The sequence below is a fragment of the Tinamus guttatus genome, unplaced genomic scaffold, assembly GCF_059628265.1.
Source record: "Tinamus guttatus ecotype Peru unplaced genomic scaffold, ASM5962826v1 Tinamus_guttatus_pri_ptg000240l, whole genome shotgun sequence".
Taxonomy (NCBI): Eukaryota; Metazoa; Chordata; class Aves; order Tinamiformes; family Tinamidae; genus Tinamus; species Tinamus guttatus.
This window is the reverse complement of record NW_028288774.1, coordinates 7,906,232-7,930,481: the sequence shown is the minus strand read 5'-3', so window position 1 is coordinate 7,930,481 and position 24,250 is coordinate 7,906,232. Positions and strand designations below refer to the sequence as shown.

The 24,250-nt window shown below is 45.2% G+C and overlaps 1 protein-coding gene across 1 annotated transcript in view; it reads right to left on the bottom strand.

Moving 5' to 3' along the window:
* MICAL2 (microtubule associated monooxygenase, calponin and LIM domain containing 2) overlaps positions 1-21,066 on the bottom strand; it is a 75,614-nt gene extending 54,548 nt beyond the window's left edge. Inside the window, exons 1-12 of the mRNA XM_088525847.1 lie at positions 20,713-21,066; positions 10,855-11,062; positions 10,143-10,259; positions 8,847-8,948; positions 6,902-7,057; positions 5,889-5,989; positions 4,237-4,494; positions 3,362-3,477; positions 2,083-2,209; positions 1,769-1,859; positions 1,527-1,674; positions 111-310 (exon numbers count right to left, since the gene is read on the bottom strand). Coding sequence (XP_088381973.1) covers positions 111-310; positions 1,527-1,674; positions 1,769-1,859; positions 2,083-2,209; positions 3,362-3,477; positions 4,237-4,494; positions 5,889-5,989; positions 6,902-7,057; positions 8,847-8,948; positions 10,143-10,259; positions 10,855-11,062; positions 20,713-20,976 — 1,888 coding nt within the window. The 5' untranslated portion in view covers positions 20,977-21,066. The remainder of the gene's footprint in view (positions 1-110; positions 311-1,526; positions 1,675-1,768; positions 1,860-2,082; positions 2,210-3,361; positions 3,478-4,236; positions 4,495-5,888; positions 5,990-6,901; positions 7,058-8,846; positions 8,949-10,142; positions 10,260-10,854; positions 11,063-20,712) is intronic.
* Positions 21,067-24,250: the final 3,184 nt, after the last annotated feature.

Here is a 24,250-nt window from a genome sequence, read left to right as displayed (position 1 = left end):
GAGACTGCTTAGCATATATGTACAGTTTTTTTTTTTTTCCTCCCTCCAAGAAAACCCTGGTCTCAAACCACGTTTCCCCACAGCCCCGGAGGTGCCCGGGCTCGGCTTACCCACGGCCCGCAGCGGTGCCCCTCTGAACAGCTCATAGAACTTGGAGAGGTAGAGGACCATGCTGAGCTTGTCGGGCTCGGCGGCGGAGCCCACCTCCTCCCCCGTGGTGACCGGGGGGATGCCAAACTCCCGCTCGGCCACGTCGAACGCCAGCTGGTTGTTTTGGACGACGTCCTCCTCCTTCAGGGCGTCGAAGTCGCTATGGGGACAAGGAGCTGGCATCAGTGGGGTTTGCTCTGAAAAGCCATCAGAGCTGCCAAGAGCACCTTTAGGAATCAAGAGTGCTATGCACATACACTATGGCCTCTCTACACTGTTACATATGTCCTCTAAACAAGGTGCTCCTGTCTGCCCATGGCTGGATTTAACTGCACACTAAAAACACACATCACACACATCAGCAACCACATTATCTCATCTATTTTCTATGGGACTTGCTCTACAATTTCACTGTTTTGAACAACTTCCAAAATGTGTCATTAAAATAAACACCTAAACAAATAACTAAGCTCTGGACAGGGCAGTTCCCTTCTCAAAAGAAGCATTAGCTCATGAACCCCAAAGAATTTACTCCCCTCACCACTACCCGCCATTGAAGTGCCAGGCTCCCTTCAGTAGTGATATTCCCAAATCCCGAGGGGACATTTGAGAAGGGGGAGCCCGGAGGTGGTGCTTCCCACGGCCCCAGCCTGTGCTCAGTCCTACTCAACACACTGGGACCAGCGAGGCTTCAACCGGCTGCGTCCTCCACCTGTCCCATCCAATACATGAAGCCAAAAATACAAGCACAATACTAGGAAAACTGCAGGAGGTCTGTTAACTCAGGAACATAAATCTCTCTCAGCTTTCTAAAAAGAGCTGTGCCTAAGAGAAATGCTTTCCACACACAGCAGGGATTGCTTTGCTTTCTCCTCGCGCTGTTCTTACAGTCACCAAACCATCCATAATTTCCATTTTTTAAAAACTAACTTGAAGCAAAAAGTATCTTATTCCTTCCTCAGGCAGTGCTGCACAAACAAGTGTCTTGGGTGTCAGCCTTGTGTTTTTCCAACCTATCATACCCCATAAAAAAACTCAAATACTCCTTTCCCTTATCCACAGCAAGGCAAGCGTGACAGCAATTCCTCCATTCCCAATCCTGGGGGTGGCTGGTCCATGCAGGAAGACAGGAACTGCATCCACGGCAGTGTGGAGACCGTCAGAGGGGCCTCCCCTCCACAGAGCTCACCCAACAGGCCCCCACAACCCATCGGCATAAGAGGGCACTGCACGGTCCCGCACACATCTCGTGCAAGGCTGCCCCTTCCCCTAGCACCCTCCTCCCGCCGCAGGGTCCACCTACGCTGGCAACAGGGTGCACCCCCTTGCAAAAGCAGAAGGCACCCTGCACCCCAGAGTCTGCCCCCGCCACCTACATGAGGTCAGGCCTGAAGCGATGGATGATAGCGCACAGCGCCAGGCCGCTCTTCCAGGAGGTAGTGAGGTCCGTGACGTTCACGTTGCGGTACCCTTCCGTCTGCTTCTGACACCACGTCAAAAGCTTGTTAGGTCGCGTATCTGACTCTGCAGTCACGTAGAGAGCAAACACTTCAGTCAGGTTTTGTGTGCTCAAAAAGCTCCCAATATTAAGTGGCAGCAGACATGAGACATCACATACCTCGTCTGGACAGATTCACCGATCTTCTAATGGAGCTTACTCTTTCAAGAGGGCATTGTTGTAACTCATTAGTAACATATAAGTGTCTCACCTACAAGAAAGAGCAATTTGCACCAAAACATTAAAATTAATTGCAGAAAAATAAAAGTCTTTCTAGACTGACTTTATCAACAATTGGATCTAAACCAATGAGGCTCCTGAAGACTTTGTTCATGTGCTATTTCTACCTGTGGTCGTGTTTCTCCTGGACAACAGCAAACAGAACAACAACAACAGGTACCATCCTTTCCTAAGCAAGCCTCTTAAGTACTGACCTGGTGAGGTCGAACACAGCTTGAGTTCAAGTTCGGGTATCTCGTTCCTGGGTCGATGGTATACTGCTCAAAGTTCTTGGTAATGTTCTCAGGGGTAGTTTGCGGCAAGAGTCGATAAATGCTCTCCCTAGCAGAGAAAAAAAGAGGCAAGAGATATCAATTACGAAATATTGTTTAGAAAATGATTATTTAATTTTTGCCTGTCACTTTTATCTTGATTCTACCAGGACAAGTATTATGCATTAACGCACATTGCATCCGCATATTGCATCTCACTCAGCAATAGGAAGATACCAGATAGAAAATGGATAACAAAGACATTTAACAGTGATGCCCACATTTTCCTGAGGCAGGAAGTGAGCAAGAAGAAAAAAAAAAAAAAAAGAGAGAGATTACATCATGCAAAATCATCTGGTTTTGCTTTAACCTCCACCCAAGGAGTACTCCTTTACCACATAACAGCACTAAACCCCGTCAATCTGCAATTCCCATAACCACTACGGCCTTTTTTATGATGCTGTTCAATTTTCCACTTGGGTCTGTGCTGCGTTTGAGTCATCCCACAAGCTCCTATCTTAAGGCTCCTCAGAGCACTGTATTTAGCAGCGCTCTTACTCACGTTACCGCAACCACGACTGCTCCCGCTGGCCCCTACAGCGGCCGGCCGGCCGGCACGGAGCAGGGCAAGTGTCAAGGCAAAGTCAGCGGGCCCGGCCACCCGACTGCTGCCTCGCCAGAGCTGCTGGCCGTGCTCTGACCAGAGACACACAGCACACGGAAACCTGCAATTCAGCAGGACAGCAAATCCTCTTTGCACACACTTACCATGCCGGGGCTTATAAGCTGAAATACAGTGCTAAAATCACAGATATCAGCTAGTCAGATATTAAAATATTTGTTTACACTTTTCAGTGAAAATCTCTATTTTTTAAAAATAAATGTAAGTGCTGAAAAGATCAGAGGGTCACTCTTTAGACACAAGGTATCTTGGTGTTTTTCTGAGGCTCACAGCTAGCACTAGCAGTAGTGATTTAAACCCAGGCTGTGCACGTGGCTGGATCTCTGTGTCACAGCACCAGGGCAGAGGGAGCAATGGGCTGCAGGTCGTCATTGTCAGAAGTTGCTCAGTATCCTACAGGAAAGGATACTTACTTAACTTCAACCCACCAGTATCGCAGAGGAGCAGAGTATTTTTGCTATTGACATCTTGCACCATCTCCTACCAGCAGTGCAATTCTGAAAACACTGAAAACAAAGGGGAAAACCAAGCAGCACTCACCGTTCAGCAAGGATTTCTAGCGGGGGTTTTCCCTGAGCCCAGCTCCTCACCATCCACGCGGTGTCGAAAGCAGCAAGGAAGCCTCTCGCGCAGCCAGTGCCCATTGGCCAGAATGGCTGTAAGTAGTATTTACATTGTAATTACTTGTTATTTCTTCAGAACTTATTACAAAAGTGATTTGCAATGCGCACTTGGAGTTGAAGATTCCACAGCAACTTGGAAAAGTTGTCCAGAAAAAGTTCAAATACAACATTGCTAACTCTTGCAATGTTTAGAGTGCTTTCTCCAAGTCTTATGTAATGAAGAAAAAAATGTAGTGACTTTTTTTTAGTTTCGTTTTTAAAATTTCTACATTAAAAATGTATCTAGCTTTCAAGTAAAGTACTGGGAAATCAGCTGAGAGCGTAAAAACCTCTGTGTGTAGGTGGGGGGAGAGATGACTATTTTCATCTGTTAATTTTGATTTGGACTGGTCCTTTCAAACACTTTAGGCTGTCAACACAAATAAAAAAGTATACTAGCTGTAACACACACTTTCCACAAAGAGAACATATTAAGGCAGAAGGACTGGAATGAAAGTCTGGACAAAGCTTTTGTTTCCGATTGAAGTCAAGAGAGCTATGCCAGGCACCCAGGCTGAGGACACACAGCTCAGTTTTCAGGCAGAAACACAACCTGCATAAAGCAAAACAGAACTCAGCCGCTGCCTGCCAGCTAAGCATTAATTTCTGACATCAACTAGGGCATAAAACAATCTATTTTAATGAAGGTGCCATTGTTTCAGGATATGTAACTGAAGACCAAGTTTGGTTTTGGCGGGTAGATAGAATGGCTGGATTAAAAAGGAGCTATTTGAAAGATTTTCCTAGATATACCTCAAGCAAACTATCTCCAACAAGTGCCACCAGGAGCTGGTGTCGGTGCCTCTCTCTCACCAGCGCCGCATTTTCAGATGCATACATGGAAGTAAAATCAAACATTGCTACATCTGGTTGCCCATAGTGATTAATTGCAAAATCCAAGGAAGGCAGCTGGTAATTCGTTGCAAAGTCAGCAGCTTCTCTGGCATAGGACAGCAAATTGCTCTGGTTCACGTTTTCCCCGCACAGGAGCAACTCAGTGTCGACACAGTCCTGCAAGGAGAGGAACGTGCAGGGTGAGTCCTGCACGGCAGCAGCGTAGCAGCAACACAGCAAACATCCCACGGCACCAAGACCCAAGGGAGATCTGCTGTCTCCCCAGGAAAGCTGCTGACACGTAAACACAGTTATTGTGCCACCCCAAACCGGAACGATCTGCATGGACATTAAACTAACAGCCTGGCTTGCAACAGAAGATGATAACAGCCTGGCTCCATGTTATTTTCATCACTTGACTTCCCTCCCATCAAGAGATATCATCGTTATCGCTGCAGCACACCGCACTCCTGGGAGCAGAACCACGGGCACGCGCCCACCGCAGCACACGCGAGGCTCAGCCCCACGATTGGACTCGGCGCCTCTGCAGCAAAACTTGGACCACGGAAGCTCTTCTGGTGCTCTGCTTTGGGTTGCCTTTTTTAGCCAGTGTGGTGAAGTACCTTTCCTGGATGGGTCACCCAACTTAAGACCCAAGATTATTAATACAGCAGTTTCTATTTAAGGCTTAATCACAGATGATCGCAGGGATGAGGCCACAAGAGCTGCTATTAGCACAGCTGCCTTTAGACGGGTCGCCCTGCGCACCGAGACACAAGCCCGTGAGGGGATGTCCCCGCAGTGGCAGAGGGTCTGTGCCCACTGCTGCCCATCTCCTCCCCAGGGCACCCCGAGAGGCCTCGGCATTGGGGCCGGCACACCAAGCCGAGGAGCTTTCCGAGAGCTCACCATGAGCACTTCCCTTGGGAAGTTGTACCCGGCTATTTTGGCACTTTCAAGTTAAAAGAAAAGATCTTTTCTAGGTCTCCAGGGAGAGAAATTTAAACAGTGCCAGAATACTTTCTAGAAATGAAAAGACACAAAGCCCACATATTAAAGATGAAAAAGAAATGAATGTCTTTTAAAGGGTCTCAAACATTCCTGAGTACTTTTAAAAATTTATGCCATCATGTTTACAACATTCTTCTATCATGTTTCAACCACTTTGGAGAATTCAGAATTTTACCCTGGGGGAGATTTTAATACTTCCTTATTTGCCTGATGAAACTGGACCTAGATGTGCTAGATCAACCTTTCAAAAAATGAGGCTTTTATTTTGTGGTGTGATGACAACAGCGTGCAATTCCCGAGTGAGACAAAATCACTTTTCAGCCAGTTTCAGAACTGACGAGTTTCGGAAGTATCATTTTCAGCTCCCCTCAGGAACTTTGTGCTGTCTGGAGGCGTTGCAGAGAAGTCAGAGTAAGATCCAAGTGATCCGAGCTTTAACAAAGCCATGCAGCAAGTCTGTAAACACCTTCTGTACCATGGAACTAGACTTTTATGCAGATGCGCACATTTACTTGGTGCCAAGCAAATAAAATAAGTTTTTGTCCAGCATTTTTACCTACATTAATAATTACTCCTTTGTCCAAAAGGCTCTGCTTTTTTGCTGTCATCACAAAATAGTGAGTGCTATCTTTGTAGTAAACAATGTTCTCCAGGTCAATTCCTAAAAAAGAGATAATACATTTCTTATGATGCACAGAACACTTTTGGTGTCATTTACTAACAGTACCAGATTGATTCCCACAAGTGTTTCCCTGTCTTGGGCTATATGAGATATATTCACTTTTCCTAGGTAAGATGAGGTCAATGGACAAAATGCTACAAGACAAAAACAAAACAGGAGAGTGGCCCTACCCCACAGAAGATGTCACTAGATAATTTAAAGCTATTTAGCGTCCCACTAAGGAACAGTCACTTAGACTGCAGCATTAGCAATCTTCCTACAAGCAGGAAAGAGGAGCCAGCGGAAAAAATATGTTTTTCAGGTTGATAAAGCTCCAACATTGGGTCTAACCAGGAATTCTGCTACTTCTGTAATAAAACATCTCCTGTAAATGAACAGAATTGCTTGTACTGACAATGGATGCAACTGAAATCCCTTTTCATAGATTTAATTCACCATTTATATTTTAATACATGTGGCAAATTCCTGTCCATTTCTTTTCAGTTTTATCAGACTCATGCATCAAAAAGCAAGAATAAACTCCTCCCAGGAGGACAAAGCCTTTTTTATATGGTTTAAGCCATCTAATATGTGAACAGACACAAACAAAACAAACCATGTCATAAGGGAAATATCTGGGCACTGAAAATGTCCTAAAGTTGTTGGATATATCAGGCATTTTTACATTTTAAAAAGATGTAAACATTAAAACAAGCTATGATGTGGCAATGTGCAGTCTAAAAGAAACTTCTACTGTACCACACACATCTCCCTCTGCAAGATTCTGAAATCAGTAGCATTTTAGTACTTGAAAAAAATGATTTAATTTGAGGTTAGTAGGAATGGCAGGGTGGCCTGGCAGATAAAGAGTTGGTCTCTGATTTGGTTGTGGAAAAAGTGAGATCCACCTACCTGTTTCCTCTTTTAGGTCCTGGAAGAACTTCTGATTGAAGATGAAAGCGACACCACTGATTTCTTCTACCTTGGCCTCTGCGGTCGTATTTCTGTTTATAAAATTGGCAGTAATAGCTATAGCCAGCTTTCCACGAAACTCCTTCCTTCTAAAACCTGGTAAGCAAAGTACAGCAAGAATTAAAAACACAGGAGACGTTTCATGGCCAGCTCTCAGCAGCAGTGTGCCGGAGGCAATGCAGCCTGTCTCCCAAGCCCAACTTCGCCAGCCCACGATCACAGATTCCTTCTTTTCTGCACAACTCGTCCCAGTGCAAAGAGGCTTTGTGGTCTCCCTGCCCATCTGCAAAGTGGAAATGTACCTCACTCAGAATAAATCTCACCAAAAAATATAGAAATAAATAAAAGGATCCCTGAAGGGGAACTATCTGAACTTAAGCAGCAACTAAGGGACAAGTGATGACTGGAGGAAAAAGACAGGAAATAGTGCAGATGAAAGCCAATGGAGGCACACTTTCTAAACCACACTGCTTAACAAATTAGAGAATTTTGGTACGTTGATGATAAAAGATTTCTGAAAAAAAAATATGCAAAAGGCAACAGTCAAAAGCAGCAGAAAAAAATGAAGAATACAAAGTTACACATTAATACTAGATGCACACACTCTCAGCTTATAATGGTTTTCAGAGACTTTGAGGCTCTGAAAAAATGTTCTGCAGGTTAACTCTTATACTTGCAACGTGAGACTGATGCAGCCTGGCATGCTAAACCACTTGCTTGCTTGGGTCCTCCTAGCTGCCTTGTTGCCCCCCCACAAAACAGCATGCTATGTCCCGTCCAGCGATCACACGTTAATGGTGTTCCCATCTCTGTATTCCCCTTACACCTCGGTGAAAAGGGAAGACACACACATGGTCCTTAGAGGTGGGTTTTTTTTTTTAAACCAAACTGCAGATGACTTTTCAGAGAATGCAAGGATTTCTGTAAATCAAATAAATTATGAATTTTTCTCTGTTTCTTGAAATGCTCTGGCTAGTCAGGTGAACCTCAGCTTCACTATTTCACTGGGATAAATTTGACATGACAACACCAGCTTCTGTGTGTAAACAGTCCTCAGTACACCAAAACTCCCTAGACCCTGATATGACAACAACCCTCCCAGTAGAGCTTGCAGCCAAGGAATGACTAATTTTGCTTTAATAGATGCCTAGACTTAAGTAGTCTGAGGAATATTTTCTAATGAGAGCATTATAAGAAATTAATACCAAGTATATAATAATACCAAGTGTTTTTCAGCAGACAGAAGAATAAGCAGACACAAACGACAAAGCTAATAAAAGGGGAAATTGGGTATTTAGTGAAAAGAAAATAACATGGATAGAAATAAAGCTTGAGGGAGAATATACAATTAAGTGGCAGCTTGTTCCTGTGACACAGGAGTGGTGCAGCCAGCGCTGTGCTCACCAAGAGGCTTGGGTTGCCAGACATCTCCGTGACAACTCCTATCAATGAAGCAGGATTTTTTTTTCCCTTAGCATCTTTTGGAATTGTTACTTAAGTAACTTCTTCTGAAAGTAACGATCACCGTTCAAGAGCAATACTTCATTAGGTACCTGGAAGTCCCCTTTTCAGACGTACATCCCACACTCATGGCACAGCAGCAACGAACATGTAGCTCCCCATCAAGTCAAGTCCTCGTGTTGTTATTTAACCTTGAAGCAAGCCTAATGGTACCACAATGCCTTTTGGAAGCAGTATAAGTAGATACAGTGCTGAGAATCAGCTTTTCAACAACAAAAGTGGGAGACACCACATAAGAAATAATTCTCACCTACATTTCTAGAGTAAAAGGCAGCTTTTTGCATTTTTATTCTCCCCTCACTTTCAGGTCTTCCAAATTGCCCTAAAAGACCATCATTAAGGCTAAGAGTACACATCCACCTACCTTCTAGTGTATTCCTGCGGCCATCTGCACCGATAATAACATCAAATTCAAACTCTGACAGAGGGTGATCCACTGGCAGAAATTCTGCCCTCCAGCCAATCTCTAAAAACACAAAGATGATTATTTGCTTATTTACTCTTCAGAAACACAATGAAGTAGTGCAACCAGACTTTGAAGAAAGGGTATTAGTGTAAATGGTCAATTTTTCATTCAAACTGAGCTGAATTCTACCTCATATGGGGAGAGGCTAGAGTCAAAGCGGCAGGCAGGCGGATGGCATTAGTGAGGCGCTAAGCTCATAGGCCAACAAAAAAAAAAAAAAAAAAAGAAAAAAAAAGCGAAGCCTTCCTTTGGATCACTGAAGGCACTACCTTTCCTCTAAGACCCATATCACAAGAATAAACTTAAGCACTTCATTCTTACAGAAATAGCCCCAGAATGACCTTAACAGGACAGTGCATGCATTTATAGCAAGGAAAGGGTGGGTTTTATGAAAGGAAAAAACAGCATTCCACTGTCAATACTTTTAAAGTCCATCTTCTAAATAAAAATTAAAAAGAAATGTGCCTATAAGGCTAAATTTACTTTTTGCATTAACAAAGGACAGATAATCTGAAAGTGCTTGTATTGCTCATATTTAGAAACTATATTTATCCTTTAGCTACTTATGATAATATATTATTCTACTGTTACTAAATGAACCCTTAACAAGAAATTACATACTATTTTAAAGTAAAATCTCAGACTATTTTATTACTACTATTCCCCAAATCTAATCCTGAAAAAAAAAAAACAGAAATGAAACCTTTATCTATTTTATAAGAATCTTGCAAAAGAGAGCTAGTAAGACTCCATGTGCCAGAGGGAGTTTTACAAAGCACAAAGGCAAAACAAGGAACAGAACACTTAAATCTATCCTCAATATTTATATTGCCAATAAAAAAAATGTTTTTGCAGGAAGATACCAAGAAGCCACACCAGACTCCCTAGAGCGCCTCACACACATGCCAGAAGGCATAGTGCAAAACCTCACTTCTCAGGCCAGCCTGAAAAGTACGTATTTTTTCTTAAGTATTATCAGAGCACTGTCACAATGATACTTATCATGCCTATCATACAGTAGGCTTGAATTGGGAAGGGCCAGTGGGTCTCTTTTTTTGAACATAATTCGACTACTAGAATGGTTTCATAGAAGACCTGCTATAAAAACAAGTTACTCTGTGTGCGTAGAGAGAGGCATCTAAGACTTTTTTTTTTCCCTGTTTAAGCTCTTTTTCACATTACGATAAACAGTACTTTGGTTTTCTTGATCTTCAGGAGGTTCCACAACTTTTACAAATTCTAGGTTCACATGGATTTCAACTCCTAGCATTAGTGCAACTTTGAAGAGGATAAGTTGAAGCTGTCGAATACCTGTGGATAGTAACAAAGACATATTTAACACACAAGCAAGCACAGTTGATACCAGCTGATATTGAACGTAAACAAAAACAGGTAGCGCTATTCCCTGTAGGGTGAGGAATGAAAACGAAGCAACCAACCCAGGATTTTGCTGCACATAATCTCCTAGGGGATAAAATTTACTTCAACAATATTCTTAGAACACACTTCTGGAGCTTTCCCTTTTAACAATATTTAAACAAACTGCATGCCCAACATGTTGGTCATTTAGGATAGAGAATTCTTCCAGGGTATGAAAATCATTTCCTTGCATATTACCACACTTTTGCATATTTCTGATTAAAAGGATAACTTTAAAAAAAAAAAAAAAAACAAGCCCAGATTAACAAAAAAGGTAAGAAAAAGCGTGTTCCTAAACACCACTTGCTGCTCTGTAAGACTGTGGTATTTGCCCAATCGTTATTTGGCTTAAATGAAGGAGTCCACTTTTTTTTTGTACTTTGAGCAAGGCAAAAAAACTTCCTGCCAGGGCAAGGCAGTCTCCATTAATCTCCCGACGACTCCGCTCCCATTGGCGGAGCGGTGCCCATGCCCCCTGCATACTTACTGATGTGATCAATAGATCCCGCACAGAACTTCCCATAAAACTTCTTTGCTCCCAGTCCCCGGAGGTCATGGATCGTAAAGGGCCAGAGATGCAACACGTTGTTCCGCGAGAAGGTGTCCCGCTTCTCCACCACCACCACTTTGGCTCCGAGCAGGGCAAGCTCTATGGCAGTCCGCAAACCACACGGGCCGCCTCCGATAATTAAACACTACCAAAGGAGAGAGAGACTTTTACGTGGAGCTCGGAAGCGATTCCCACATACTTCTAGCAGTATAACTTGATATGCTGCTGGACTTACGCTACTGACAGGTTAAACATTACAAATCCAATAAACAAATTCATAGATGTCTGAATTTTGTTTGCTGTGTGATGGTCAGGTATTTTGTAACAGAGGATAACCTATGTTTCACACAGACATAAATGTATCTCCTAAAAACAAGATGTGAAACGAGAAACAGCAAAAGTCTAAGCACTTTTTTTTAGCCTCCCTACCTGGATGGTTGCAATTTGACTACATTTGGCTTTTCAAAACTGCTTAGTAGGGTTACAACAAGCATAACAGGAAAGGGAAATGAAATAAGTGCTCTTGGTGGAATCTTTTTTTGTTTGTTTGTTTGAAAGAGGAAACTGGTGCACATTTGCTAGGCTTGTTAGACAAATCTACGATAAGCTATTACTCCTATATTACTAGTGACTCTCTTCTTTAAACTAGGGCATATCCTGAATATAATAGCCTAGATCACTGACTGGTATAAAGCTGTAAGTTTTCACAGGCTAAAAAGCAAGGAAAAACTGAGTTCTGTCCAACTCAGTCACAAAACTGCAAACTGTTTCCAACTTAGTAATGTGTTCAAATAAAGCAGTGACAATCACTGAAAGAAAAGTTCCTGTGAGGTGATGTTGTTTTAAATGTTTTGTTGACTAAAGATATTTAATAATTTAAAGCTAGCTTGTTACTTTAGCCTTATCCTCCACTTTTCCTCCTAAAAGGAGATGATTCATAGTTTCAGGAGAACACTCCTCACTGCATGCTAAATACTAGGAAAACACCGGTGGAAGTAGTTCCACACAGGAAGCAAGTGGAGCTCCGATGCTGTCCCAGCTGCAGAGCAGGATTACTGGCAGGGCCTGGGTCAGCTCTTTTCTGCACATACTTGTTATGATTAACATGGGAACTGCGTGTTCGGACAAGGAAGAGGCTGTCTCCGCAGCTACACAGCTTTCCACCCAGTAGTGTTTGGCAAGTGGTTAGAAACCTTCTACAAATAAAGGCCATACATGGCCTTTTTTTTTTTTTTTTTTTCTTTGCACGAGCAAACTCAAACTGTATTACACATAAATAAATGCAACATTTTTTAAAAAGAAGCCTTTTGAGATTTAGTCATAGGGGATCTTGCCAAGTAATGAAACCTACCCAGAAAACATTGCAAGTGCCTCCTGGTGCTCTGCAACACACTAGGCTAACATTTTAAGGAGGATTCAGTCCTCCCCCAGCTCCTATCACCATTGACAAAATATCTTCCCAATTGCCTAGAGACCCAGTGAAAAATGGCTGTATATTTGCTATCATCCATGGTTACCTTCCATAAACATATTTATCTATGTCTGGGAACCGTTTGTTCTTTGATTTATTAAAGACAATTCCCTTCGATGCAGAGCTTGCTCTTGGCACGTCCTCATCCCTTTTGAAACTCCTGGGGTCAAAATTGGCACGAAGCCGTTGCAAGAGTGATTCTGCCCGTGCCTCGGTCCCTACCTTTATTAAGGAAGGAAGGGGAGGGCACCCCCGGCACCCCACTGCCCTCCCTCCCCAGCTCTGCGCTCGCTGGAGTACAGAGAAACTCTCGCTGGTGTTCTAGGAAGAGCCTGAATAACTCTCACCTCTTGTTACCCCATACGTTTGGCTCGCCAGGGGCTGCCCTTGGGGTTCATTTCTTGCAGTGTAACACAGAGCAGGACAGGACATGAGCAGGCCTGGAAGGATCGGTGTCCCCAGGCTCGCAAGCGGCGCCAGGCAAATCCCAGCACTTCCTGCCACCCCCCTCGCCATTCACAGCTCAGCCACCGCAGCGCTGCCAAAGCTTTACCCAAAAAGGCAAAGGCTAACCTGACTTTGCAGGGTCCATGAGTTAATCAAAGCAACAGCTGCTGAGCTGGGCTGAGGAGGAGCTCCTGCACCGTCCCCATGGACTCCTGCTCGGACAGGAAGGGCCGCGCGCAGGCGGCAGGTTCCTTGGGCAAGGAAGCCTGGGGAAGCGTCACGACGGCATCGAGCGTTACGCACAGCAGAGGGGACGCGGCAGGCGGCCGGGGGCACTCGTCCTGCTAGTCCCACTGTGCCCTTGGCAGCCTGCAGGCCTCCGTGTCCCATTCTGGGAAACCCCGCACCGTACGTGTGTGCAGAGCGCACACGCTGGCACGACCTACGTGGTCACAAAAGTGTCACTCGTTTAATAACTAAATGGAGGAATCTCCTTGTTCCCCGTGACAAAGGCAGGGCTCTTGGCATTTCCATGCCCCACCAGTGGATGAGGGGGAATCCACCAGACAGCCAAGGACAGGCCAGCCCCGGGGTGCCTCAGCGTACGACACCGCGGCTGTCAGAGCTGAAACCCCTCGCTCTTCTCTTGCCCACAGTGCACAGTCACTAAGTGAATCCTGGAAAGTAAAACATTGTTCAATGTTGACTCGCTCCCAACAAGGTTCTGGAAAAGAATGTCACGCCAGAAGGTCAAAATTTCCTCATTTCCGTCTTTCAGTTGTTTCAGAGGTGGAAAGAGGAGATGAACCTTAGGGACTGGCATAGCAGCAGCTGACCAGACACAGACACCTGCTCCGGAGGACACTGCACCGTGCCTGCTCTGCCGGGAAATGCACACCAGCCAGTTCAAGCCATCTGCCAAACCTCCTTTACCTTGTGTGCAAATGCACCCAAACCACCATTCTGCAGTCAAAGCCTACAGGTTTTGCCCCTGGAAATGGGTGCAAAGGGTGTCCCCGCCTGCCTGTGCCGCTCAGCTCCTCTGCCATGGGCACTGCCGACACCAGGCCAGGCTGCCTTTCCATGGCAAAGGCGCCGCCTCCATTTGCTCGGGCACCCTCCTGCAGCCAAACACGGCATCAGGGATTTGGGACTTGCCATGGCTACGGCAGAGGCCACCAAGGGTGACACCGAAGGCTGCAGAAACCCACCGAGGATGAAGGTGGGTAGCCTCACGGGGTTATGTCCTCCACGGATACAGGCAAGCGCTTATTGATGACAGAACTACATGTGATGCAATGCGAGATAGCCACAAAATGTGATGAAACAACACATTTTGTGGATCAGTAGTGGCTGTTTCCCTGGAAAGGCTCCAAAGAGAAACAGCTGCATAAGCACCCACAGCAGACAGCTCACAGAAGCTGCTTTTCACTCCAATCCCTTCCCTTGCAATGAAAACGCTTCTGGCGGAAACGAGGCCGCTCAGCAGGACATTCATGACCTACCGACATGCAGCTTATCTGACATTTGCAATCTCAGGTTTTACCACAGAGATTCGGTCACATTCGCTGCTTACAAAAGTGCAGTCAAACGTACCCCGAATCCACTGACAGCCAATACAGTTCTCGGTGCTTAAAGCACTAAGATTCAAGCCTCTGAAAAGCAAAATCCTGCATGATGCTTCAGACAATGTTAATATTAAGAGACAAAGCTTTACCAAAAGCAGTCAGACCTAGCGCAACCACCACCTAATCACCAGTAGCACCAGTAACACGCAAAAAGGGGAACGCTGCTATTTTTCTTCCTAAAAGACTGTAATGGGACTGGGAGCTGCCAAATCTGGCCTCTACCCTCGCCGGAAACACAAAACACACAAATGCCAAAGGAAGGGCAGCAGGGAAGGGCCCTTGCCTCCTCAGCAAACCTGCCAACACGTAACCTGCCCTCGGCTCGGCGGGACGGGCCGCTGCTGCCCCTTGCCGTGTGCTCCGACCTCCCTGCCCCAAGGCGGGAGTCAGCGGCCGAGGGGGGAACCGCAACGCGGGTCGGGGTCCTGCCACAGCGACCGGCCGAGGCCCGGGCCCATCCGCGGGCTCGGAGGAAGGGATGTCTCGTGGCATCCAACGCACGCAGACAGGCTGGACCCCAACACGGCTTCGCCGCACGCGGAAGCTGGCGGCACGCGTTGAAGACATCGCGCTGCCGTCCCGGCCTCCGCTGGCTTCGGAGCAGAAAGATTACACTCAACGTAACATTTTTAAACAAAAAAAACAATTGCAAGAAGTCATAAACCAGCTAATCTTCAACTTAGAAGCTTCTTCAAAGTAAGCTTTAAGTGATGTTATTTATTTTGAGTGAAGTTATTCTGACATTTCACAGCATATTTGAAAAACTATTTTTATATCAGGCAAATCATTAACCAACAGCTAATTCAGATTTGGCTTTTACAAACCAGGAGTGGGTAAATGAGCTCATGCAGGACTAGTCATCACGTCTGAATCATAAGCCAGATTTTTCTTTTTCAAGGCCCGAGTCATTTAATCTTGTCATTTCTAAATCCCCTAAGCAGCATGACTATACAGCAGCATATGGCTACAATAGCTGAGCCAAAGGCAATTCTGGCAGTCCAGCAATCCAGCCTGGATGCAGCAGACCACACTACAAAAACCAGATTTTGGAGCCTCCAGGTCTCATTGCTAAAACCTTTTGGTATAGGACAGGGATGGTGCACAGTTGTCCTCCTTACCGAGGGGAGGAGGCTTTTTGAGATACAAAAGGGCAAGGAAAAATCCAGGCAGCCACATGCACTGAGGAGATGCTGCAGGAGCTGCAGAGGCAGCCGGAAGGGCTCGGGAGGCACAGGAGGCGCTTCCCAACACACCTGAGGGAGCGGAAAGGGCCGGCACGCGGAGGCGGCGGTGCCAGCGAGCACAGGGCTGCTCCACACACACGGGCTGCCAGCACGGCGCTGCCCAGCAGCCCAGCCCGACCTCCTGCCTCGCCGGAAACACAGATCACACAAATACCAAAGGAAGGACAGCAGGGAAGGGCCTTTGCCTCCTTGGCAAACGCGCCGACGCGTAACCTGCCCTCGGCTCGGCGGGACGCGCCGCTGCTGCCCCTTGCCGCGTGCTCTGACCTCCCTGCCCCAGGGCGGTAGTCAGCACTCCTCTGTACTGCAGCCCGGCCCTGATTTCCCCAGTTTGCTCATTCCAGCAAGGGTCCTGTGGCAGTCAAGTCAGAAGGGCAGCTCCTGCCCCGCTGCGAGGCGCGGGGCTGCCTCTGCGCATGGGGGAAGCCGCACAGGGATGTGAAGCTGCACGTGGGGGTGAAGCTCTGCTCCTCCAGCAGCTGAAATAACTTGGGGTTCATCCGTCCTTCCCTCTGCCACTGCCCAGACCCATCCAGGCGTCCCACGGGTCTCCCAGCTCGGGAAGATGGAGAGCAATGCACAGGCCAGAGGAACTGCGTGACATCGGGGAGGGTTAGCGAGCAGAAACACATGGGGCGCTCCGAGGTTTGTCCCAAAATGCAGCTTACACCCTGCTGAGCACTCCAGGCATGAGGCAAAGGTTTAAAGAACTAGAAACCTGCAATAGCGTCAGGCTGCAGCATCAATTCTCATCATCTCTCAGTAACACTTTGCAACAGAGACATGGGTTTAAAGGCCAGTATCCAAGGATATGGCAAGCACAGGTTAGGCTATTTTGGCCAGAAATTGCACGTAAATGTGCAAACCTGTAAGAATTTCTGACATTTTCTCCATAGCTGATGCACGAAGTAATGCCTTTAACGCATAATTAACCCAATTTCAAAGGTATTAAGAGGGAATATGTGCTTGGAGTCTTGATTGCAGATCCTAGCTAGCAAATGTTTGTTCACAACACAACTTCAGCAACGGTAGAAGGAAAACACAAACAGAAACTCTGCTGTTTGCTTAAGGCAGTCAGTTTCGATGGACACATTGTCCGTGTGCATTCCGTGCACAGCATCCTTCAAATGGGGCATTTCACGTCCCATCAGAAGTATATCAAAGCAAAAGCTACCCAAATTGATGTTTCTGACAAAAACGCCCGTTTCCCCAAATGGAAAAGCGCACGGAATAAGAGCAGTGAGGGCTGCCGCTGCGCCGGGAGAGGACAGGGCCGATCGCAGCATTTCCCTCCCCTCCAGGGCACCGCAGCCCCCGCGGGAACAAGAGCGGCACAGGGTGCTGAGCAGCGGCGAGGTGCCCTCGGGACACCCTCATAAGGCCCCCGCTGCCAGGCCCTGCGAAGCCGCCAAGCGCGGGACACGCGGGAACGGCGCAGCCCTGCCAAAGCACGGATGGGAAGCTCCTGTCATCCCGCAAGCCAAAAATCCTGAAATTCCCGAAGGCATGAAGGAAAAAAAAAAAAAAAAAAAGCTTATTTAGGCTGTTATGTTATTTTGGCTGGTGTTCTTTGCTTCTCCTCACTGATAAAGCTGAAAAATCATGTGTTTATGGAAATGTCTGCAGGATAATAAAAAAAGTGATTTCATTACCAAATCGCATGCCAAACATTTGCCGCTGCTGACGTAATTTGGCCCAATCTGACAGTTTAAAACACCACTCGGAGTCAAATACTTTGTCTCGTTCTCAAAGAGCCATGTCTGCTGTGTGTCCTGTCATCACCCCGCTCTGTCCTCCACCCTCTCGCAGGAAAAATGGGAAAAGGAACAACTCCCTCTCCCCTGGTTAGCTGCTGTTGCACTCCATGGGCATAGGTCATTTTTTGCTTTCCCCCCCACTCTTACCTCAAGTAAATCTTTCTTAAGTTTCAAAGCCATTAGTCCCATGCCTTCTGCTAGTTTTAAATAACTCTGTAAAAGTTGGAGTTCTTAAAGTCAATTTTACAATACAGATCCAATGGAAGTGCCCTGTCCTAAAAGGGAAAAGCCAAGAAACGTAGGAGAGGCTGATGTGGGGAAGCCAGAGGGCCCCAGGTGCCCCCAGCAACCTGCCCGCAGGCCCGCTGAGCCCGGGGACCACGCGGGCACCAAGCCGTGCGAATCCAGGGAGCGGAGCCCCAGCCTCCTGACACGGCTGACAGTTGTGCTACTGAGACTACGGTAATTGTGCATGGTGAACTTAGCTCTCCTCAAGCACCAGCACGTGCTTTGAAAGCAATGCAGCGTACACACTCATAAATAAATAAACAAACAAACACACACTTGCTTGCCTTAGCTCCATGAGAATCACTCCCTTCCTCCCCTGGGAGCCCGGGGTGCTCTCCCACGCGGCCCTGTGGCTCTTTCCCAGTCTAGACCCGCAGTCACAAGAGCTCCAGCTCCAGCCATGTGGACGGAGCCCGTCTCTGCCCACCTGACATGGGCACACATACAAACAGCAGCGGGGCCCGTGCCTGCATATGCACCTGCATAGATCTGCATCACTTACACAGTGAATGCTCACATATGTTTTAAAAGGCTGTTGAAGATGCTCTGCAATGCGATGGATGAATTCTTTATTTCCATATTTTAGCGTTTCCTGCGTTCAGAAATTTGGAGAAACACTCAAAGTCCTCATGTGCCAAATGACAGACGTCAAATCTTCAATCCTCCCTGCCTGCCAAGCTATGTGATTGTATGAATAAGTAAGTGATCATTAGAGGCTCTGAGCACATTAGTCACCACTGACTAGTAAAAGACGAAGATGAGAGAGAAGCTTTGCCAGGAGAATAAATCCGTGTTCTTGCCAGACATATTTGGAAAAAGCATAAAATGACTTCCAGAATTTTGGCTACTTAAAATAGGCTTCTGTTTTTCTGTAATATAGGTAAATTGAGCAAATAATAGCTCCAGAAATAGCAATATAAAATACTACTCTAATTTCACAAGTTGTGACAGAAGAGAAGCTGCATTTGATACAGTTTACATACAGATGGATTCTTCCCATTTCAATCTTTTCTGCCCCAAACTTCGTGCACATCTTTAGGCAGAGCTTTATTTTTACTTTAGTTTCTCCTATCAAAAAATAAGGGGGAAAACAATGTCCGTTTAGTCAGTAAAACCACTCAGAAACAGCTGTGGGTTTGAACTTCTTAGAAATTGTTGAAGTGCTTTTATTCATCCAGCTTAAAATCTTATCATTGCAGAAACTTTCAAAGCCGTATTTGGCAGTGCTTTGCAGGAGCAGCAAAGACACAGGATTGCTGTTACTTAGCTGGAGTGCAGCGTTATACATGTCTAAAACTTCCCTGTATATTACCGCTCCAATGAGAGTAACTTAAGTGCGGCTGAAGAGTTTATAAGCACAAAAATCAACAAGTACAGCATTTGGCTCTTAAATCTTGTGGGGGGATGGAGAAAAAAAAAAAAAAAAAAAGACCAGTTATTGGGTCAGGCAACAGATTCTGGGTTTGTGAAAAAAGACCAAGAGGAGTTTAGATACATTCCTCTCCAACCTTTGCAAGAGAGAAAATGCAATCAGCAAGGGGCTGGGCAAATTGCAGAACAGCATCTGATAAGACCTGCAAGCTACTGAATCGGTCACACTGCTCTCAGATGAAGCCTTAAGTCTTCCCCATCGGCTCCACGCGATGCCTATTAGCAAGCTCAGCTCTGTTTACAGGGCTGCAGTTGCAAAAAGCCGCTTATCTCACGCTGTGGGCCTGTTTTAAGGGTTCCCAGTTTTACTCTGGCCTGTTGACTGCAGCCCATCCTTTTCCCTCAGAGAAACTCTGGGGCACAGGAATTTGGACCTGGCGCTGTATGCAGGGGGAATAGCGTGGAATCTCTCACGATTTGTTAATCAGCAGACATTGGCACTTCTGAGAAGTCTCAGGCCACACTGAAATAGAGATGAAAAAGACTTTCAACACTGCACTGCCCTTCTGCTGAGTCCATAAAATAATGCTTTAATGATAGCTTTAATTAAAAGTCCTCCACGGTTTGACGCCTAAGTACTCCATTGGGTGCCTTTCCTCTCTGTCCTACTTGCATACATTCAGCCAGCTTCTTAAAACCGGACCTTCTTGAGGCAACTTTTAGCTGTAATTTGGCCACAAATAAGGGAGCTGCTCTGAGTAAAAGTCATTAAAACAAGCAAACACAGAAGAGACAGAGAAGCAGGGGAAGTATTTTGTGAAGTTTTAACAGCAAGATTTATACCGGCATTCAGTGGCTCCCAGTACAAAACTATGGCATTGCCTGAGCTGCTGAAGAGAGCAGCGGTGCCTGCCCCTCTCCCAGCCACGCAGGCCACCTCCTTCAACAGCAACCACGCCACAACTACAGAGGCTGTGCTCGTGAAAAAGCAATTACAGGGAAGCATTTAAATCCTTAAACAGCAAAGGAATTTCTTCTGCTGCTGTTTAGCAACTAGAGGCAATGCTAAGGGACAGAGACAGATGCCCAAGTCTCCGACCAGCGCTTCCCAGGGAGCAGCTTGGGAACCACTGCTGGAGCCCATTTGCCACCCCTGCTCTCAGAGAGAGCACCAAGCACCTGCTGAACGAGGCACGACCTGGGCACTCCAAAATTCTCTTCAATAAAGCAAACACTGCTTGGGAGCCTCGAATTAAAGGATTCACATCCAATGTCTCAAAAGGTAGAGCAAATTCTTTTAGCCATTATTGAAACATTTTGTAAAGCAGACTGGTTGATTTTGGTACCCATTTGATCTGTGTTTCCACAAAACCTGCAGCAACAAAAATATTATAATGTCTGTCAAGATGGGTTGATATCAGATATCAGACACAGGTTGATATTGATATCAGACATTTTCAAAAAAAAAATTAAGGGGAGGCTTCCATGGATGGGCATATTATATTCAATACTAGAAAACTTGCTTCTGCAGAAAAACAAGTTTAAAAAGTTCTAAGCTATCAAATCCAAAACTGAACTTTTCCACTTACCTTAGTGTTCATACAAGATTTTCCACGTTTATACTCTTTGTGACTTGCTCTTTTATCAAGTTTGTTCCACAAAGCTTTGGCCTTCCATGTCGTCACTCTTGATTTCAGTTTTGTGTAAAAGTTTCTATTGTCCAAAGGATCTAATTCAAGTTGGCGAGTGAGAATATTAAAGGCCTGAAGGGTACCTTTGCATGTTGATGCCTGTACAAAGTTTTCAAATGTCTGGCCAGCTTGGCTATATTTTTCATCATCGTTTTCCCCCATGTTTTGAGAGAAGTGTGCAAGAAGGACTAAGCTGGAGCTCTTGCGCTGCGGTACAGGTGACCAATGCTACCAAGCACTTCCAAGCATGTTACTCCTAGAAAACACAAAAATACAGGTCACGTTAAAGCAGGTTCTGCCTAATGAAATTAAACGCACAAACTGCAAGTATAGCCAATATGAACATGAAAACACAGCACAACGAGGTGCAAGATAAAGTTAATAGCAGCATTCACGATGCACGCGTCTAAAAATCAATAAATGAATCAATGTTGTTGCCACAACATGCACCTCACAAAGGCTGCTTTGAAAATCCTTTGAAAACTCAATTTGACTGCTTCAAGTACCACCAGCTTCCCACAGAACCTGTAAAATTCCTTAGCTCTTGTACAGTGACAGCTGCTAGGTAATAGATTTAAGACCAAATATATATATATATATATATATATATATATATATATATATACACACACACACACACAGACGCTTTTCCTAACCAGAACTGAAGTCACAGCAAGTACGTCTCCAGTAATGCTTTGGTCTCAAGGATCCTTAGAAACATGCAGCCAAAAGTCAACACTATTTTAGGGTAATTTCTCCTGTTACACAAGCTAGGAGCAGGGTTTAGCCAAAGCAATTTAGAATTGGCCAAGCAGTCAGGCCTCTTGCCATGAGCAAACGCAGAAAACAGGATAAGCAGGAACATTATCACAAGCTCCTCCAGAACTGAAATAACAGAAAACAAGTAACCGCAGAGAGCTCCCCCTTTCCTAAACCATTTGCCAAAACAAAAAAGGGTTAGGTGCTCTGGTTCACGGAAAGGAATTTTATCTCCACACGCTAAATGCTAAAGTTATGTGTTTGGAGTCTTACCTTGTCAGGCGCTACAGACACAAGGTAGTGGGGCTTGGCCCACAAAGCCCCACTGTCTTCTCTTAGTAACACAATCACCGTCAAATTGCATCTGATATTCCAGATAAATACCCAATGTTTGGCGGGAGCAAAGCTATTCCAAATTAACATCAGTTTGCAAGAACTGAAATAGTTTCATTGGGGCACTCCCTTATCCTGCTTAACCTTGTTCTTTAATGGGGAGTGTCTGAAAGAGTCAGCCAAGGTCCAAAGAAAATATCCAAGTGGATTTTGCATTTTTTCAAGAGAATTATTACAGGTTATGTAGAAACTTGCCCTCAGAAAAGGGTCTATCTGGACTCAAGTCCAGAGATTTAAATCATATATTCATCTTCTTGCTATTAAAGAATTAGCTACCAGTCCAAGCAATCAAGAACTGAATCAATGCTTGTCTAACCTCCCACATAATTAGTTATTTTACTTGGAATGTCATCTGTTGGCTGATAGTTTTAGAAAAAATTGTTTGAAGAGCCTTTGAAGTAATACTTTTTAACTTAATACTGTTCAAAAACTATTCCTTCGCTGCTTGCACTTCCTTCAAAGAAGAAAAGGGAAAACATAACCAGTATATTTAAGTGGAGAAGAGACCTACCATATCTATCTCACAATCCTCTAATACAGAAAAATATTATGCAATGTGTTAAAAAAGATCCCGAGGGGAGAAATAAGGAAGCATTTGGAAGAGTCACATTCCCTGTCTATGTTCAAAATAAATAACCTTTGTGTGCACATCATCATTCTGTTGTTGGTTTGTGGGCAAAATAAATTGGCAGCACTTAAGAGTCTGTACATTTTCTTAGACCAAATGTCATGATTAAATATGTTGTGCCAAGAATAAGTCAGGAAATTTTTGTTTTCCCCTCTGAATTCTTCATTTTTAGTACGCTCTGTGCCCTTCGCTGAAGGGCTTCATGAAGAAAAGGCACAAACATGCTGCATGCCCTGACTTACTAAAGGTCTGATTTTTCAAGAAACCAAGTGCCCTGAGCTCCCACCGACTCCACAGGCACTGCCCATCCCCGGCCCCTTGCCAGTTGGAAGTGCTCGAGGAAGATGTGCTGAGCCCCCAACACCGGCCAGGGGGCTCAGGGAGCGCGTCCATCCCAGCTGCCCCCTGAGCTCCCAAAAACACAGCCCTTCATGGCTATTTCTGGGTTAGCCCGAAATGGGCCGAGGAATTCAGAAGGTCCCAGGGGAGCAGGAAAGGGAGGGGACTGCCAGGCAGGCAGACAGCTTGCGATCAAGCTAAAATGTAAGTCTGGATTTCAGATTTACACACAAGCTCTGTTATAAGAGGGAGCCAACTAAAGATAGAGAGAGCACCATGTAAGACGCCACAACGCGGCTTGAACAGTGCAACCTATAGGCACTCTGGGATCTGAGGTCACTTAAAATAAAAAAGTGATAAACATTTATGTCATCATATGATTGAAATACTCGCCCAAGAGATTTTTAACAGATTTTTTTTTTTTCCCTTTGGCCTCAAACCAGTGCTGACCAGCTTCTTTCCGAGGGAGGAGGTGTCAATGAAATATTCCACTTCGGACCCTGCAGCGACAGAACGGCAGCGAGATTAGATTGTCCTCGGCCCCGTCGCCTCGTATCCATATTACCTCACCACAACAAAAGATTGTGAATGACTTAATGGCTCTAAAACAATCCTCACCACTGTTTTCATTAGCAGACCGCAAGGCTGTTATCATGTTCATATAACACAAATATCTCTAAAAGTCAACTCTGCCATAACTGATAATAGAGCCTGATCACAAGCCCCTAAATGCAATTTATTTTCTGTGCAGACAGGAGATAACTTTATAGCCTCAGCAGTTTCCAGGCAGCAAGGAAGGGAGGAGAAGAGGAGCTGGGAGAGCAGAGCCATACCTGAACCTTGAGCACTACCCTTTAGCCACTTCCTACTTCCATTAGTTACAAGACTCTGAGGAAAATCCTTCAGGGAAAAACTCTCTTACTAGAGACATTTTTGAAGACAGTGAACAAAATGTCTCTACCAATGGTTGCTACTTAAACTGATGCACCAAACTGGTTCACTTCAGCTAGCACAGAGCCTTTTAGTAGGCTAAAGCAAGTGACAAATTTGAAATATGGGAGTCACTAAATGAAAACAAGTAACTTTTGACAAGAGTAGCAAGTCAAGTGCTCATTGACAGTGTTTTAGAGTAGCGTGCTCAAAAGTTCAAAAAACTTCTTATTTTGGTTTAGTTTTCCCGCTGGGGAGAGAAAGAGCTATTAATTTCAACTCAAACTCACAGCACTTTTAAGTCCTCCCTTAGTGCTCCATTTCTAATATTTGAGAACATGACCCTCAAGGAGATTGGAAAAGAATCAAATTCCTCACATTTCAACA